Source organism: Haliaeetus leucocephalus, unplaced genomic scaffold, assembly GCF_000737465.1.
Source record: "Haliaeetus leucocephalus isolate CR32 unplaced genomic scaffold, Haliaeetus_leucocephalus-4.0 Scaffold146, whole genome shotgun sequence".
NCBI lineage: Eukaryota > Metazoa > Chordata > Aves > Accipitriformes > Accipitridae > Haliaeetus > Haliaeetus leucocephalus.
Window position 1 is genome coordinate 277910 of NW_010972582.1, and position 17944 is coordinate 295853.

Genomic DNA, 17944 nt, shown 5'->3' on the forward strand with positions numbered 1-17944 from the left:
GTAAAAAGCTAAAATAATTAGGATCACCAGTCTAGGATCTTCCCTCACTAGGTAAATGGCCAATGTTATGAGGAATTAAAAAAATTAAGGTAGATTTCCTTGAATACCTGACAATGTTGCAGCAGAAACTGCATTTGAGTAATGACCCCAAAATGTGTTGAGCCCATTTTTACTTCAGGTGAATGCTATTTTTTTATCATTTCAGCCTTGGGAAGTTTACAGTGAGTAGTAAATCTTATCTTTACACATCAGTACCTAATCAACATACTCTATACTCCTCTCCCAAGTCAAAATAGACTTTGCTGCTTCAAAGAAATCCAAAAAGACATGCACATGGCCCTTATGTAAAGAAGGCTGCAGAACATATTACCTTACTCATCATATATTCATAAATAACTAGTATGTGCAAGTTTATGTCAAAATATGGCCACTACTGGCCATAGCTGGACAGTTCATGGGCTCCATGGTACCACCAAGAGGCTTCAGTAAGGTTTCTGGAATAGAGATTCAGATGCAGGATTAGCGGGGGAGTAATAAATAGACAATCAGTCATTTTATGAATATTTTAAACCAGAATTGCTTATATTTTATCTTTTAAATAACAATTGGCTTTGGTTTCCTAGTCAAGAGGGACAATAAACTAGACTTCTGTCTTCATAAAAAGCATGATGCTAATCAAGTCAATCTGCAGCACACATGTATATTTCTTGACCACCCTTATGTTTAAGTTACCTTTAAAAAAGCAGCCCCCATGTCTAAGTAGTTAATAAAAAGTTGTCCTGGGTAAACAGTCATGTGTTTTTCAGTAGGGTATTAGAAGTTCTTGTGGTTTCTGAAGAAGCTTTTTTTCCATTTTTACAAGCAAGGTTTCTGATCCCACTGTCTTCAGTGATGCTTTGTCTAACTAAAATCTACGGTTAACAGGGTTGGTTCACCACACAGTTGGCCACATGCAGTTGAGCAGCAACACGGTCTACCTTTTCATCATACAGGTGGAAAAACTCTCACAGTAAGTGAAAAATGTCTTAAAATTAACTTAATCATGCAACTTCCATCAGACTGATACAAATCACCTGGTTAACACTCTATTTTCAAGAATAATACATTTAAAAATTGAAGCCCTTGAGTTAGAAACAAAGACGTAACTCGGCTTCTCTTGTCTGTTCTGCTCTTTGATAAGTCACAATATCTTTAGACTGCTGGTACATTTACAACATTCAAAACAGCAAACTGGTGGCTTCACAGTAACAAATAAGATTCCCATTCATTTAAGTAACACCCAGCACCACCACTATTATAAACTCTAGTAAGCAACTCTGCATAGCTATGAATATCTAAATACCTTTTGAAAACCAGACCAAGGTTCTCAGGAATGCTTAGAAAGACATTCAAAATAGAATAATATAGACAGACTATCCAAATCCCACAGCCAGGAACACAAATCACTAAAGAACTAGGGTCAAATTCCCCTTTGCTCAGAGGGCCTGCAGCAGTTTGCATCACTTTGCCTTATTCAAGTCCTCAAAACAGAGCTCACGTTAAAATATATTAACGTGATATATATATATATATATATATATATATATATAAAAAACGACTGCAAGGCAAATGAATACAATCGAGGTCACATAAGGAACAGAGCTGCCAAATAAGGTAGTTCCTTGTCCATAAAGTATTTTCCCAAGAATTACAAAGTTTTGGTACAGCAGGGTGAATTTTTGATAGTACACTAACCACAGAAAGCTCTTATTTCCAACAGCATTGTCAAAATGCATCTTTAAGACCTTTTAAGCTTTAGGTTTGCATAATTTGTTTGGTTTTTTAAAAGCAGAGTGCATGCAAATTGCTTGCAGCACTTCTATTTGGGAGATTATTTCAACAGCCTATTCTTGGGCAGCCGACTTGTAATGTTTCAATGTGCGAGCAGAAGGATCAGTAGCTTTAACCCATCTTGGCATCCAGTAGTGGGGCAGCCAGCTGCTTTGCCCTGAGTAGTGCTTTTCAAAGATCTGGCGGTAGTAATAACTTTCTTTTGTTTTAGGAGGATTGAAAGGATATTTCTCCACTGCCTTTTCCAGCAGAAGGTCATCAACCTATAGATATAAGCAAAACTCAAGTTAAGCTGCAAATACATGTAACTTTCACAAGTCGATTTGCTGCAAGTTAAAGACACGCAAGGATTTACCAACCACTAAATGCCCACAGGTTTAAAAAAAACCCTGTCTATTCCAGAGGCAGGCGTTTCTGCCAGGTGAATTTTTGTCACAGGCTCCCTTGATCTTTATGAATACATAACTGTATTTCCAATCCTGTTAATATTTCTCTCTGCATTGTACGTGAAGCCCATTTCTCTTTGGGTTACAAGCACCTTTGTTAGTAAGCTCACAAAAACTTCTTTCCTATCCTTCTCTTTGCTGTGATTCAACCGGAACAACTTAAAGCAGCCTTTTTTGCCATGTAAGCAGCTTCCTGTTTTTTTTTCCAGCTCACAGAGAGCTGTTGACTCTGCTTGCTCTTAGCAACAAAAGACCTGGGATGCAAAGACACCTGCAGTTGCTAAGGTGGCTAAGAAAGGGAGGATGAATAGTTGCACCAGTTGAGACAATTTCTAAGGCCGCTTCCACTGCCAACATGCTGTCTAACTCCTCACAGCCATGCAATAAATTTGCCCCTACTACACCAATACAGGCTCAGTACAGGCAGCACAACACTGTTGCCTGACCCAGCTACTTTCTTGCCTGAAAGAGAAAGAAAATGGGAAACAAGCAGTTGGTGGTAGGACAGACAAATACGCGTCCACAGGCCCGACTACACATATTTCTGTATAACAGAGCTCTGGTGTAAACTGGGTGTTATTCCTTCCTCTTGATGATTAAACTACTGTACAGCAGAGATGATTATCCTTTGCCCAAAGCAAAAATGCTGTAAGTCTTCATTGGTTAGCAATGCAAGCAGAGGCTTTAAAAAGCAGAAGGCTTAGCTAGGCATGGCTGGGAAAAACGAATGACACAAACAAGAAAGGACATTATAAAGTCATTATGCTGTTACTCAGCTGCAGAGTAAGTTCATGCAAGTGCCTTCAGCTGAAGCAGCTGCTTTGTGTGTAACCCAGAAATTGTGTTTGCTGACACACAATCTAATTTGTAATCCAGATACTTAAATAATGTTCATTTCCTTACACAGTCATTTGTGTCAGGCTCTAGCATTTCTTTGTATTTAGGATTTCAAATGCCTTTAATCAACTCAGACAGCTAGAAGACCACTGATTATGGTTTATCTTGCTCCTCCACCATGAAGCTCAAATTACTGTGATAACCAGATTTATTCTTCCAACTAAGCATGTGAGCTGCCTCCCCTTGGCAGCCATATCTAATACACCTAAATGTGAAAGACACAAAAAAAAAAAAAAAAAAAGTGGTATTGTACCTGTTGATCAATATAGTCCTGAAGAATAGAAAACCAGGATTTCTTTACTGATGCTATACCATCACTGAAAGCTTCTTTGGGTCTCCAGAGTATTTCTTTGGGAAGTAAGTTGGTATCTTCAAAGGACTGTCTTAAAAGGTATTTTTCAATTCCATTCTGTTTGCAGAACAACAAACAATGTTGTGAGTCTCAGGAATTGCAGTACAAAGATCTGGCTTTAAACATCTCAGAAATGGTTTCCTTTCAGAAAGTCTGGTCAGAAAAGGTTTCCCAGTAGTGCAACAATCCAGCAAAATATTTAAGAGCATGCTTGACTTTGGGTATAGGACTTAACCACGAATTCAGCAATTTGGTCATGCTTAGAACATGTATCAGTGAATTTGTGTTCTAATTGTGTACACTTGCATCCAACCCTAGTTTTACATACCTTTGGGATTCGCAGTTCTGCTGGTAGAGATAAATAATAAGAAGTAAACCGATGATCCAAAAATGGGACTCTCAGTTCAAGACTAAATAGGGGAAATAAACAGAAAAGATACTGAATTAATCCAACAAGTCATCTATTTACAAATTCTGTAACAGTTAAGCTTTCCCTGTCTTTCACATAAACACTAGGTTTTCTGCTCTTACTTAGAAGAAATTTCACTTGCATGTTCATGACTATCTGGATTCAATTCATCAATTTGGAACGTTAAGTATATAGTCTGCACAGATTAAATAAAGATCTCGATGATTTATGATGCCATCTGCTGGACAGCTTCTAGAACAATGAATTTAAAGACTACAGTCCTGCAGGATTTGCAACAACCGTTGTACCATGTAAGCAAAAACACACTGAAAAAAATCCTGTTGCCCCCAGAGAACTATCAAGTTGCTCACTGGGATTTGCATCAGCATTTGTAAAGATGTCACAGAACCAAGCAAGGATTTCTCCTGTCATTTCTGAAATCCACATTTGTTTGTGTTTTCAAGAAACAACGAAAAGGAGCCTGCATGGACACCATTAAGCTATTGGCTACTGATTCTGCAGCATTTGCACAAGTTCTCTCCTATACCAGTGGCAGATAGACACGAACAAAGTCTTTCTGCTTACATTCTTTTATGCATACCATGGCTTCTAAGGACACAGAAGGCAACAAATAAAATTACAGTAACTGTGTCTTCAGTAGGAAGAACCCCTCTCAGCGTGTTTCCTCAAGAGACTGTATGCTGCCCAGCTTCAAAGTCAAATGGAGATGTTATACTGCATTCTAGTAATTTCATTGTCTCTGTAGCTTCTCCTCTGATAAAAAGCTTCAACTACTTCACGTAATACCCACCTTCCCCAAAAAAAGCATCATCACTCAGCAGTCAAGTACTGAGGCTCAGTTTGCACATATACTGACAAGATTTCCATTGCAAGTCTTTCCTTACAGTTATTTTTTTCTAACTGATAAAGGTACTTTCATCATTTCCTCTCTACTCTTTCCTCTCCCTCATCATCATCTCCCCCATCTTTTCCTTCCTCCTCATCATTTCTTCTCCCTTTTCTCCATAAATCTGAACACCTTAAATTCAGTTTTAATTTGTTAATACAACGGTTCTTTCTTCCTAGCAGTGCTGTGAAGCTGACCCCAGCTTCTCTTCAAGAAATGGCAACTCTCCAAAGAAGAGCAGCCAGATATTGAACAGCCTTGGTCGGATATGTGGCCAAACTCTCTAGCACAAAACAAATTATAAGGCAAATGGCAGGCCTCCTGCACCCTGTCCATCTTTTATACAGGAAAGAGAAACCTAAGATATTTATTAAAAAACAGGCAAGTCATTTTGTGGCAGGATTAACATACAATGCAAGTTTCCCAATAGGTAAGTTGTTTATTTTGCTACAGGTACCATCTTTTTCTCATCTACAGCCAGCTTCTCAACAATATTCTCCTTTTAATTAATGTACTTCTTTAGTAAAATAATGCTATTTTTTGCAGTGCACAATTTGGTGATTCTTTAAGATATTGGTCACACAGATTGTATCCTAACATCTCTTTATTACAGTCAGCTACCCGACTCAATGCACATACTTTTCCTCTTTCAGTATGTTTTTCTAATTCTTCATACACATGCTGATTATCAGATTCAGGATTCCTCTTTGTCTAAACCTCAAAAAACCCCAAAGTCAAATACAACTTTGCCTTCCCTCTTTAACTCTGCATATTTATATTTCTAATTCACTGCTTCTATAAAGACCAGTATAATCCCAGCTAAAAGATACTCCTGCATCAGTTGGCAACACAGTGGGCCCTATAGTCACAGAAGACCAGATTAAATTTTGCAGCGTGGTTTGCTGTTGCTCTAATTCCTTCAGGCTACAACTTCAATTTCATCTTGGCATACAAATCCCCAGCAGTCTTTTGCTTCAGAATCAAGAGCTACTCTAAGCAGATGCAATTAATCAAGAGGTACTGTAAGCAGATGCAATTAGATTCATAGTGTCACTCCTCCTCTCTTACTGTTCAGAAACAGCACCCAAATCCACTGTCTTTCCTCATCCGCTAAAACTTTCTTTGGTAAAACACTGTCTGTAGCAATCACAACAGCAAGTTTGCCTCATAGTGTTTAGAACAGAAACGTGATTGATGATTACTCTGAAGACCAGATTTGCCTGCCCCGTAGACTGCTAGCCCTCATAGAATCATAGAATGGTTTGGGTTGGAAGGGACATTAAAGACCATCTAGTTCCAACCCCCGTGCCATGGGCAAGGACACCTTCCCCTAGACCAGGTTGCTCAAAGCCCCATCCAACCTGGCCTTGAACACTTCCAGGGATGGGGCATCCACAACCTCTCTGGGCAACCTCTTCCTGTGCCTCACCATCCTCACAAGTAAAGAGCTTCTTCCTTACATCTAATCTAAATCTACATTCTTTCTGTTTAAAGCCATTACCCCTTGTCCTATCACTACACGCCCTTGTAAAAAGTCCCTCTCTGCCTTTCCTGTAGGCCCCCTTTAGGTACTGGAAAGCTGCTATAAGGTCTCCCTGGAGCCGGCTCTTCTGCAGGCTGAACAATCCCAACTCTCTCAGCCTTTCTTCATAGGAGAGGTGCTCCAGCCCCCTGACCATCTTCGTGGCCCTCCTCTGAACCCGCTCCAACAGGTCCACATCATTCTTATGGTTGGGGCCCCAGAGCTGGACGCAGTACTCCAGGTGGGGTCTCACCAGAGCGGAGCAGAGGGGCAGAATCACCTCCCTCGACTTGCTGGCCAGGCTTCTTTTGGTGCAGCCCAGGATACGGTTGGCTTTCTGGGCTGCAAACACACATTCCCAGGTCATGTTGAGCTTCTTCTTAACCAACAACCCCAAGTCCTTCTCCGCAGAGCTGCTCTCAATCTGTGCTTCTTGCTGTGCTTCCCACCTGTGCATATCTGGAATGTTAGCAATGCCTGTTCTACCAAGGCAGGTGGTATCTTGAGTTATATTAAGACACAGAGCTCAAGCAGACTATGGGGTGCACCCCATTTGCTACTACTACTATGAAGACTGATGATCATCTTAGAGTAGTTTAGACCCAGACAGTAGGAATTATCTTGCATCACAATATTCTGAATCACTCAGTAATTCAAACAGTAACAAGTCAACAATTAACTGTCGTAATTTCCTCAACAGCAGCTGAACTTTTAAGATCTTCTTAGGCTTTTAAATCACATGAGTCCTCAGCATCCAAGAGACTATGTCTTACCCATGTGCTGCAGTAGTTCTGTCCGCACGAAGTACATCAAACAGATAGAGCTCCTTCAGAAGCCTCTCGCTCTCTTCTGCAGCTTCTTCAGGAGATGGCGCCTGTAACCAGACATAAGCATGTAGCACACAGACATAATACAGCTGTACTGAGGGAACTATTACTTGCTGTCCTGCGTTTGAGTTATAGTGATCACCAAGTGGTCTAGAACTAGCAAAGACTACATACAAGAAATAACAGTCTCAGGAATTCTGAAGTTTAAAAAAATAAATAAATTACTTTTTAGGTGATTAAATTAAATCCCTTGGATTTTATGCCACCTCAGGAGAAAGTCTCAACAAATAAACAGCTGTGAAAACTCTCAAACATAACACTTTAAAATCTCAGAGGTTTTCTGTTGAAGGGGAGAACGAGCAACTCAAGGGCTTTCTGTATAGGGAATATATTTACCTTATGGAAATATATATATCCTTGTGTCAGCTCATCTGATCCTTCTCCTGAAAAAATGACCACACTGTCTGTTTTCTTCCGTATATACTTGGAGACAAGATACATACCTTAAAAAAAGTATAAAGTTATTAAAATACAGCTACATGTATGATGCTATATACAGCTAGTACAGTTTTAAATTCAGCATTTTAGAAGTTCCTCTCCTACACTACTTTCTTCTGTAGCAAACAACTGCAATATGCTAAAAAATAACAATTCATTGTTATTCAAAGCCATCAACAGCCACACGAACTAAAGTGCTGCAAATACATCTAAACTGTGTACTTACTCTTAACCCTCAAAATATCAGAAAGATGTGTCTGTCTGATCCTGGGAATGCTGGAGGATTCCCACAGGAACACACAGAGGAGTTGTTCTGACTCAGTTCAAAATTAAGCCCATGATTAATTCCAGCACAGTCCTGAACAAACCTAGCTTTGGAGAACAAAACTACCAGCAAAAGTTGCTGTTTAACTCTCTGCCACTGCAGGTTGAACTGGATGAAACCCTTTCTTCAATTATTTTTTTGTAAAGAATTATTTATTAATCAGAATTATGCCTTCCCCTCATTGCATCTATCCAAACAACATGGGTTTATAACAAAAGTATTAGAGATCTAATGAAAAGGATGTAGTTCATTATTTCTCATACTAAGCAGCAATCACAAAGAAAGATGACATATGAAAAGCTGGCTTTATTTTTTAAAGAAACACTTTCAATATTTCACATTGCAAAGTCCTATCTTCACATACTAAATTACAGGCAGGGACCTGGATTTTCAAAACTGTGTTGCCTCTTTGGCTTATTAACTTTTTTTACAATGTTTTAGGCTGACACAAGATTAACTGGGTAAAATGCCGTAGCTGGCATTACACAGAAGGTCACATTGGATTAGGATTTTTCATTCTTATCAGGTTGGCAACCCTTTGCAAGAAGCTGCTGGTGACTTCCTTCGTTTCTCAGAATCAAACATACTTTATAAGAAGTCTACCTGGCTTGAGTGCACATGTGTTACTAGAAGGTGACAAGAAATACTTCACTTTAGTATTAAGATTATGCAAGGAAAGGGTAATCATAATCGTTTTGCTATCATAACATTCAGTACCTCAGATAACCTGTGAATTTTCCCCCTTCCTCCAAGGTTCATACTTATCAGAGCAGAAAACCTAGACCTGTAGATCTAACGTTTCTTCTTCAAATAACTTTTGGTTTTCATCCCAAAGCTTCAGGAGCAGCTCTTGACAATTGTTTTGTACAGTCAGTGTCTCTGAAACTAATAACTGCTTTTGCCTCAGTGTGGTATCACACACAAGACTGGAGAGCAGAACGTGGGAGTCCCGGTTCCCAGATTCTGTGACAGGTAAAGGATCTAATAGATGACTACATGATTTTGCGTAAAATGTTATTCCAGCAATATAAAGCAAAGATTGCTATTAAAAAAAAAAAAAAATCTTACCAATTGAAGCTCTTATTGTTGTTATATCATAGGTTTCCAAGGAGAAGATAACCTCCTCTATTGCCTGAATTCCCTCTTCAGAATTAAATATTACTTCATGATGTTCACTGCCTATATGTGCTGCCACCTGTTTGTAAAAGGTCACAATAATGTATTGCTTTTCAATTAAAACATTTTTTTAAACATACCCTGTGCTCAAAACACACACACACAGAGTGAAAGCACCAGCTCCCTTCTGCCACAGTGAGAATTACATGACATTAGGCCAAGAAAAGATGATACCGTAGCAGCCCCTCTGACTTGCAGTGGCGCATTCACCACAGGGAACACAGTCTCTGTAATTACAGTGTTCAATCATGATTACAACAGACCATCCAACTGCTTGCCCAAAGCATAACAGAATCTGTAGAGGCTCTAAATACTTCATATATTTGCTCAGAAGAGAAAAAGCAGTTCAAAAGCCGTAACAGCCTGGATACCTAAAGGGTACCCCAGATGCCAAACTGTTTGTACAAGGCTCTTAATTTGGTAAACTGATGATTAACTTACAATATTTAACATATATACAAATGCCATAGCATAGGAACCATAGCATGGAGATTTACCCTAAAACACAGAGGCAGAATTGAGACAACTCCGAAGTACCATGCTTTTGGTAACAATGCAATGGGAGTCTGTTTTCCAAATGCAAGAGAAAGCGAGTAAGGCTCAATTATCTCTTTTGTAAGATTTAACTAAGCAGCAAATGTTGTACTAAATGATTTACTGCAAACTCATTTACATCATAGCAATACATGAACATTCAGTGTTACTATTAATACCATACCATGAAGTTAGCACTATTAATACACACTGTTTAGCATTCAGCAGCTCAGAACAAACTGAAAGCAATGCTTACTATACCTTTCTGGCAGCCAGTAAGTCAGGACTGTTTTCCATTCCAATTGCAAAGGTTTGTAATGGATAATTGATGTTGATTTCTTTCATCAGTTTCAGAAGAACAGCTGCAACCAAGCTGGAATCTAAGCCCCCTGCCAAGAGAACAAATTATTTGGTTAGGTGTTTGACTGTTTTTTTCTTTCCCCTTAAGGACACTGAATCTAGATAGTGGAATCTCATGAGTGGGCTTCATTTTTAAGCCATGTGAATCCGAGGTACTTCTTGTACAAGTGCACATTTACCTCTGCTTAACAAGAGAATCAGGCAACTTTAGTGGAATATCTTCAGTAACTGTTGTTAGTACTTTTGGTGTCAGAAGCATCAGTGGAAATCCTTCTTTAACATACACAGAAAGTATTCTGAAAACATTGTACCACTACAGAACATGCCCCTTCTAAACTCTGCTATAATGGGATTTAGTCTCCATTTCAAAACTGCTTTCTATCCTCTTCCTACCTACACATTTGATACTCTACTGACAGAACTATGTAAATTTTTTTTGGTTTGCTGTTTGAATAAAAAGGAATTAAGTAAAAGAACAGAATGTTTAGTGTAAGGATTCCACTCTTCCCCAATCATTTTTCAAAAGTGAAAAGGTTCACCAGTGACATTCTTTTTTTCTTCCTTCTCAGAGGAGGACAATGGAAAGATTTGAACAGTTTGGAAACAAATGAAAAATAAAACCAAGAAATGTGCGAACTGCCTAGATGTACCCTAAGGCTCCACCTTCTTATTCTCATGAGCTAGTTCTGCTAATCCTTGACTAGTTCTACTTGCTGCTCCCCTTTGAAGTACTGAGCAAAACACAGTACCTGTCCTCCCACACCTGCCTGCAGTTCTGACAAGCATGAGGCAAAATCCTCTTCTCTTTGTTTCCCACAGTCTGCATGTGGTTTTTCAGCTGAGTGCATTAGCATTCATTCCCACCTCGATCCCCTTTGTGGGCATGCTACCTTGTAAAAAAAAAAAAATAATCTCTTTCTCTAGAAATTACATGCAGAGTCTGAGAAAAGGAGAGCACAGAAATCAAACTGAGTGCCTAGGATGCAGAAATCAGGGAAATCAAAACCTGAGTTTCCACTGTGAAGTTGCAGAACTCCCTCTGTGACTGGAAACAAAAGCACTTCTCCAACTGTGATGCTCCAAGCATACTCAAAATTGTGAAGCACTGAGATACTCTGGTATTATACCAGCATGGGCACTTAGTTTGCTACTAATACATTCTGCATGTGCATCTGAGGAGCTGCTGACTACCTTCTAATTTGGGTTTTGAACATGCTTTTTACTGAGGCTGGGATCTTCCAACTGTGTATTTCCCTGTTTCATTTACCTCCTTCCTACTTTTTATGATGCCACAGTAAGGAAATGGTCCAACAGTATCTCCTAGTCAGCCCTCTCTCATTCAATCCATATTTAATAGGGTTCATGATAAATGAGTGTAATTACTGATGTTCAATGAATGCATGAACAGCATATCAGAACTCTAACTACACGTACAAAGTGCTACAAAACCACACTAAATAAGATGTCAGTCCCATGGCTACAAAGCCTTACCTCTGTAAAGTACCTCTGTAACACTGAACCACCATATCACAACACTGATCAGCTAAGTCAGTGAACAACTTCCTGTACCACAAGCTATTACCTCACCTGAAAAAGAGTGTAGCAAATAATTTTGGTCCAGATGGTCCCCTGTAATTTGGTAAATCAAGGGCATTCTAGGATGGAGGCTAAAGCAAAGAAGGTGACAAGTATGAACTTCACTTCCTCCTGCTATCTGAAACATGCCAAGGTTTTTTTCTATGCTCAATCTGTGCAAAGTGAATATAACAATTACATTTTCAACACCAACTTAAGCATAAATCTCATATATTTAAGAGTATATTGGGTGATTTTTCAATAAGAATATTATATTTCTTTCCTCTTAGTTAAAAATGGTCAGTGTCTCAACAAGCCAGCATCCCAGCCCAGAGTAACCTTTAAAAGCATAAGACTTTCAAGATACTTGTTAACTGGAAAACTTTATCACAAACTAACAAGTTCTCTGTTCTCTGCTCTAAAAAGTGAATGAAGATTCAGATCACCTCAGGTACAGCACAGCAGAACAGTCAGTATGCTTTCCTCTAACTAGCAGAGGATGGGCAAAAGAGAGAGGACACAGAATTATTGTGACTCTTGCTACTTACCTGACAGAAGACAACCAATTCTTCTGTGAGCCATCAAACGTTTTCTAACAGCATTTTCAAAGAGAATACGGATGTTGCTTTTCACAGTTTCAAGATCAAAGCCTGTCCAGAAAAAAAAAAGAGGAAGCAAATTCAAGAAGTGTTACTCAGACTTTGCTGGATTATGCTACTAGGAAACAAAGATATTTGTCTGAATTTCCTTTGATAATGAGGGCATGCAAGTTCATCTTTGTACATGACTGCCTACAAAAACAGTTCTTAAGTCCCTACATTATAAAGGTTCTTCCAGGTTTTTTTTTTAAATGGCACTTTTTTAAACCAATCAATGCAAATTTTATATTCAAAGATTATATTTTTTTCACTTTTTAATCAAAATAAGTAGCAAATGCTTTGCTGTACTACCTGAAGGCAGAGTTTCCACTGTATCACATGCAACATGGAGTGGTTCATCTTTATAGCTATGAAATTTTACTAATTCCACTGATGCAACCTTGCCAGAGGGCTTTAAATCCAACACTTCATAATGACCCGGGAGAAACGGTTCCACTTTAGGACATAAGGATGTTGAATGCTTTAAGTTGATAAGTCCTACAGAAAAAATGAGGAAAAAAAAAAAGTCAGAGTTTTTGACCTAGGATAGTTAAGTCATACCTCACTCAACAGCCTCTGTACTAAAACTACACACAAATATTTTCTCCAGGTCCTAAATTTGGTATTAAAAAATATCATTTTGAGTCAGAGTCTGCCCTGGCTAGAGCATGATTCTGCTTCTGGCAGGCTGCACACAGCCATCTCAAGCTGAAGCAGACAGCAGAGAAAGGAAGCCAGCAAGTTTTACTAATTGGCAAGTAGCAATTCATCCCCATGAACATTAAGAAGAGCACTTTTCTTACTGACTACATGATATCCAGGTCAAGGTGTCATATGCTTACAAGAATTCAGATGACAATTGAGAACAGATTCTGTGTTCAAAATCAAGTGTAGTCAAGCTAACAAGGGGTTTGTAATAAAACTACATCACTGAAGTGATTGCTTAATTGACATTGATTTAGTGATTTCATAACTCATCAGCTCCAGACTGATCTACACCACTGGTAATGAATGCCAAGAATCAGACTTGTAGACAAACCTCATTTCCATTCCTCTTGGGAAAGAGGATGTTTTGCACCTGCCGGTCACTTAAATGCCCCTTGAGGAACTCCACAAAGGAGATACTGAATTCCTGTTAGAAAGGGACCGCTAATTCACTGTGATGGCTATAGGACACAGTCCCTAAAGTATTCTCTTCCCTTCTTCCTCCCCAAGAAGCAGAGATGGTACGGCTCTTAGTACCAGTATCTAGTACTACTATTAGAGAAGTTGACCTACATTGGAGTCTGATAATAAAATTGATATATAGTAAATGGGAAAGACACAAGTAATCGTAAAAGCCAATTTTAGCCAAAGTGCATTTTAGGCAATAAACTCCCTTTTGGCACTGTTTGGATTTGTTTATCCAAGTGTCAAGACTAGAGATAATTACTTAAAAAAAGTAGTGAATGTGTCATCTTGAAGGAAAAAAATCATCATCAAATTAAATAAGTGTCACTAGAAAATTACCCAATGCTGCAGGAAATTTCAGTAGGGTTTTAAAATTCTTGGCTTTTACAGATTAGCAGTTCTTGTGGCATTATTTCCCAGCTCACCATAGAACACTAGGAACAAATTCTATAATTTATCATAGCATAAATCTAGCCTAACTCTATACACTACATTTAACTTTGGGGTAACATAAAACATCTTGGGCTCAATACTGCTATGATTCCAGAACACAAAGAATTATAAAATTAAATAAGCAAGTTATTTTAGAGATATTAAGGACAATTAAACATCTTAGAGGTTTACTGTCTGTGGTTTTTGTTTTAATGACGTGTCGTTCTTATACTACTAAATATAGTTTATTTATTACTGAATTTACAGTTCACTTTCTCTTCATACTTAGAAGCCTGACAAAGAAGTTTGTCTCCGACAACAATACCTAAGATTATTTAGGCACTAAACACAACTGGTTTTACCTTTTGCCTCAGAACAGACACCCAAAAATCCATCATCAGTCAGCACCTTGAACAGTGGTCTGACTCCATATGTATCTCTTGCCAGAAACACTTTTCTGTTTGCAGTGTCCAGAAGAATGAAAGCAAATACACCATCCAGCATGGATGCAGTTTGTTCTATTCCTCCTCTGTTGTAAAGATGAAGGATAACCTCACCATCCACTAATGTTTGAAATTCAAATCCAAACTGCTTCTGCAACTAAGAAAAAATGTGAAGAAAAACATGAATAAGCATTTGCAAACATTGACTGCTTATTAATTGAAAAAACACCATTCATGTAATTGTTTAATAAGAAAAACTGTTTTGTTTTTTTTTTTAAATCACAGTTTAAAAGTTATATAGACATTTCTGACAAAGAAGGAAATTAGGCTTTTATGTTCGAAATATTATCCAGGATCATCTCTCAGACACTGTAGAATGACTCTGAAGTCTTAAGCAATTCACATTATGGCAAGTTTTCATGGATACATTTCTATCTGAGGATGTCAAACTGCAAACCCATGACCCTGGTCTTCAGAAGCAGTAGCCTGCCACAGACAAAAGGCAGAAGCAGGCAGCCACTGCTACTAAAAAAACCAACTCCAAACAGGACCAGAAACAAAGACATCATTTATTGTAGTCTCAAATCACTTGGTGCCACCTTCTTATCAGATAATAATAACATTTACATAAAACCCTCCCTGCCCCAAAACACATAGACACTGGTAACATCTCTGCAGAGTAAAGTACTTCAGAAATAAACTTTGGTTTACTTATGCAGTCACTGCAATTCCCCAGTGGTTTGATTTTTTTTTTTAGGCACAGAGAATTTCCTTCTGCCTAATCTTCCTCCATTCCTCTAACTAACCTTTTCACTCTGCCTGTGCAGATGGAGTGGAGGAAGAAGAAATTAGCCGTCAGACTTAAGTCAGACCAAATATTCTTCATGTTCTTGTAGTGCTACTCTTAAAGTCCTTTCAATATCTACCAGACAGGGGGAAAGAGGAGGTTTCAATAAAACACTAACAAGCCAAGAAACCCCACAAAACCAACACTTTAGCATTTTAACTTAAGTTCTTTGGTTTTAATTGTTATTTATGGGGCAAAGTCTTGGATCAAACCGAGTCAACATTGAAATAACTAAGTCATTGCCCTAAACAAGATGCCTGTTGCACCAACAATCCTTTCCTGGGTAGGTTTCAGCCACAAGCCTGAAAGAAAAATCTCTTTATAAAGAAAGAGGGTACATAATGTAGTGAGAACAACCCAACAAATTCCTCCAGATAGCCATGCAACTTCTGCATAATCGAAGTCCCCTTATGATTGTGTGTGTAGCATGACTGAGAGTAATTCTTACTGCTTTCAACAGCAGAAAAACCACAATGCAAAACACAGCAAGTACTACAGACTGTTGGTACAATACATTTCACATGTACTGCAGGGCAAAGTGTATCTCACCTTTCAAACAGACAGATACTTAAGAATTGGGGGTAGGGGGGAGCAGAAATCTCCTGCCTATTCAGTCAAATTCCCAATGACTGTACTGACGTCGCTGACAGCAGCCTGACTCTGACTTCAAAAATGTGATGTTAGAAGTACTAACACATCTCAGATTATTCACACGTTTCTGATACTACCACGCTCAGTTTATGATTCATTTTAAGCATGATTCAGAAACAGTCACAAATGTAAGCTGCTTTATACGCCAAATTTGGATGATCTGGATCACTTCCAAGTAACACAGGCGGCATGGACACCTCAGCACAGGAATTGAGGCACACAGACGATGATCAGCAGCAGTATTGCACCCATTAGGGACATTCAGACATGTTAGGAAGCAAGTACAGAGTTGCTGCTTGTTTTGTGCCCAAGAGACTTCCTTAGGTGGCTCTCAAAATCCCCACAAAGCATCTACCTTAAGCTGCAGACCCCTAAGGACTTTGGTGGCACACTGGAAACATCTCCCTAGTGCTTGCTGCTTTCACATAAATAATAAGCATGCATGCTATACATTAATATATTATAAGTGACATATCGTATCTAGATCGATATGCAGAAATAAAAATGCAATACCCAACAGCTTGGAGAATGACCCAAAATAACTGAAGAGCAAGACAGTCTAAAAGCATTTGCATTATAAAGAGAGAAGGGAAGACAGAGGCTTGGAATTCCCCTCCCCAAGAGATAACGAAGAATGCATCTTTATTTTAAACTGATCAAACCCGAAGATACAAATACTTATTGCCCTTGTTGTCAATTAAAAAACTATTTTTCAGTATCAAACAGTAAGTATATTACTAAGCCACCACAGATTCACAGCTCACCGAGATAATTTACTTCCTTTTAAACACTAGTCATTTGATAACTTTCAAATTTTTTTCTGATAATGTAGTCCACCACATTTTAAACATTTTCTTTTTTGGGGGGGAAAAAAAAAATTTAAAAAAGCGCCACATGATCCATACAACACTTACCTGTTTGAAATTGTAGATTTCTCCATTGTAACACAGCCACAGATATGGGAATTTCTTCACCCGGATAGGCTGCATACCATATAACTGATCAACAACCGCAAGGCGGTGGAAACCAAAACAACAGTTGGTGAATCCATTGACGTTCTCAAAACGAAACGCGTCGGGACCTCTGTGTGCTATCTTCATGGCACTTAGACACTGGACAGAAAGGCACTCATCGCTCCCAAACAGGGCCCAGATACCGCACATTGTGAGGCTGTTGATCTACCTGAAAGTGGACAACCCGCTCAATAAAGACATGAACATTATAAGCAAGAGCTGACACCTAGAAAACACAAATAACAAATACAGGCTATTAATCGCTTAGCAGTCAAGAGGACTGATCAAGAGAATAGCAGACTTTACTAACACGAGGGGAAACCCCGTTTGCCCAGAATATGATAAGCAAACTTTGGCCAGCAAGAAATTAGGCTTAAGTTTACCTTTAGGTACACCAAGGTACCAAGTAGATAAAGAGGGCTTACAAGAAAGATGAGGAGGGGCATTTTAACAAGGCCTGTAGTGACAGCACAAGGGGCAACAGTTTCAAACTGAAAGAGGAGAGGTTTGCCTGGGCAGGCCCAGACGAGAAAGGTGTGGAGGGAGCAATGTTGGTGCAGTGCCGTGCTCCCCGCGGCACGCCTTTTCCAGCCCCGGCGACCCTGGAGATAGAGGCCTTGTCGCTCTCTGAGTCCTCACTAATGGCAGAGGTGGGCTGGGGCTGGGGCCCTACAGGTCAAGTGATGGCACCGGGGACCTCAGCCCAAGCCCCAGGCTGCCACTGGGCTTAGAGTTCAGAGCGCCACAAAGCCCTACAGCTCCAGGGACACCGGGGCCGGAGAAGGCGCGCCGAGGGGAGCGCGGCACCGCACCAGCACTGCTCCCTCCGCGCCTTTCTCATCTGGGCAAGCGATGGCGCTGGGGACCTCAGCCTCCGCACACGGAGCGGGGCTTTCCCGACAGCTGGGGCGGCTTCCGGGCGCGCCACGGCCTCCGGGGCTCTTCCAAGAGGCGCCCGCAGGCGCCCGCCGCAGGTTCCCGCTGCCCGCCCGGGCCCCCCTCCACACGGCCGCCCCTTCCTCCGGCGGCTGCAGCGGCCCCCCGGGCCCGCCGCGCCCTCGCTCACAGGCCAGGGCAAGGCGCGGAGGGGCC

General features: G+C 39.9%; 1 protein-coding gene across 2 annotated transcripts in view; it reads right to left on the reverse strand.

Annotated features, from left to right (window-relative positions):
• Positions 1-1597: 1597 nt before the first annotated feature.
• Positions 1598-17944, reverse strand: part of ASNS (asparagine synthetase (glutamine-hydrolyzing)) — a 16578-nt gene continuing 231 nt past the window's right edge. The window contains exons 2-12 of one of the 2 annotated variants that reach the window (XM_010561463.1): positions 16754-17036; positions 14261-14498; positions 12609-12794; positions 12207-12308; positions 9985-10112; positions 9082-9208; positions 7587-7693; positions 7137-7237; positions 3854-3935; positions 3427-3582; positions 1598-2093 (exon numbers count right to left, since the gene is read on the reverse strand). In XM_010561463.1, the coding sequence (XP_010559765.1) occupies positions 1884-2093; positions 3427-3582; positions 3854-3935; positions 7137-7237; positions 7587-7693; positions 9082-9208; positions 9985-10112; positions 12207-12308; positions 12609-12794; positions 14261-14498; positions 16754-17002 (1686 nt within the window). In that variant the 5' untranslated portion in view covers positions 17003-17036 and the 3' untranslated portion in view covers positions 1598-1883. The remainder of the gene's footprint in view (positions 2094-3426; positions 3583-3853; positions 3936-7136; positions 7238-7586; positions 7694-9081; positions 9209-9984; positions 10113-12206; positions 12309-12608; positions 12795-14260; positions 14499-16753; positions 17037-17944) is intronic. The other variant, XM_010561464.1, reaches the window with a different exon arrangement.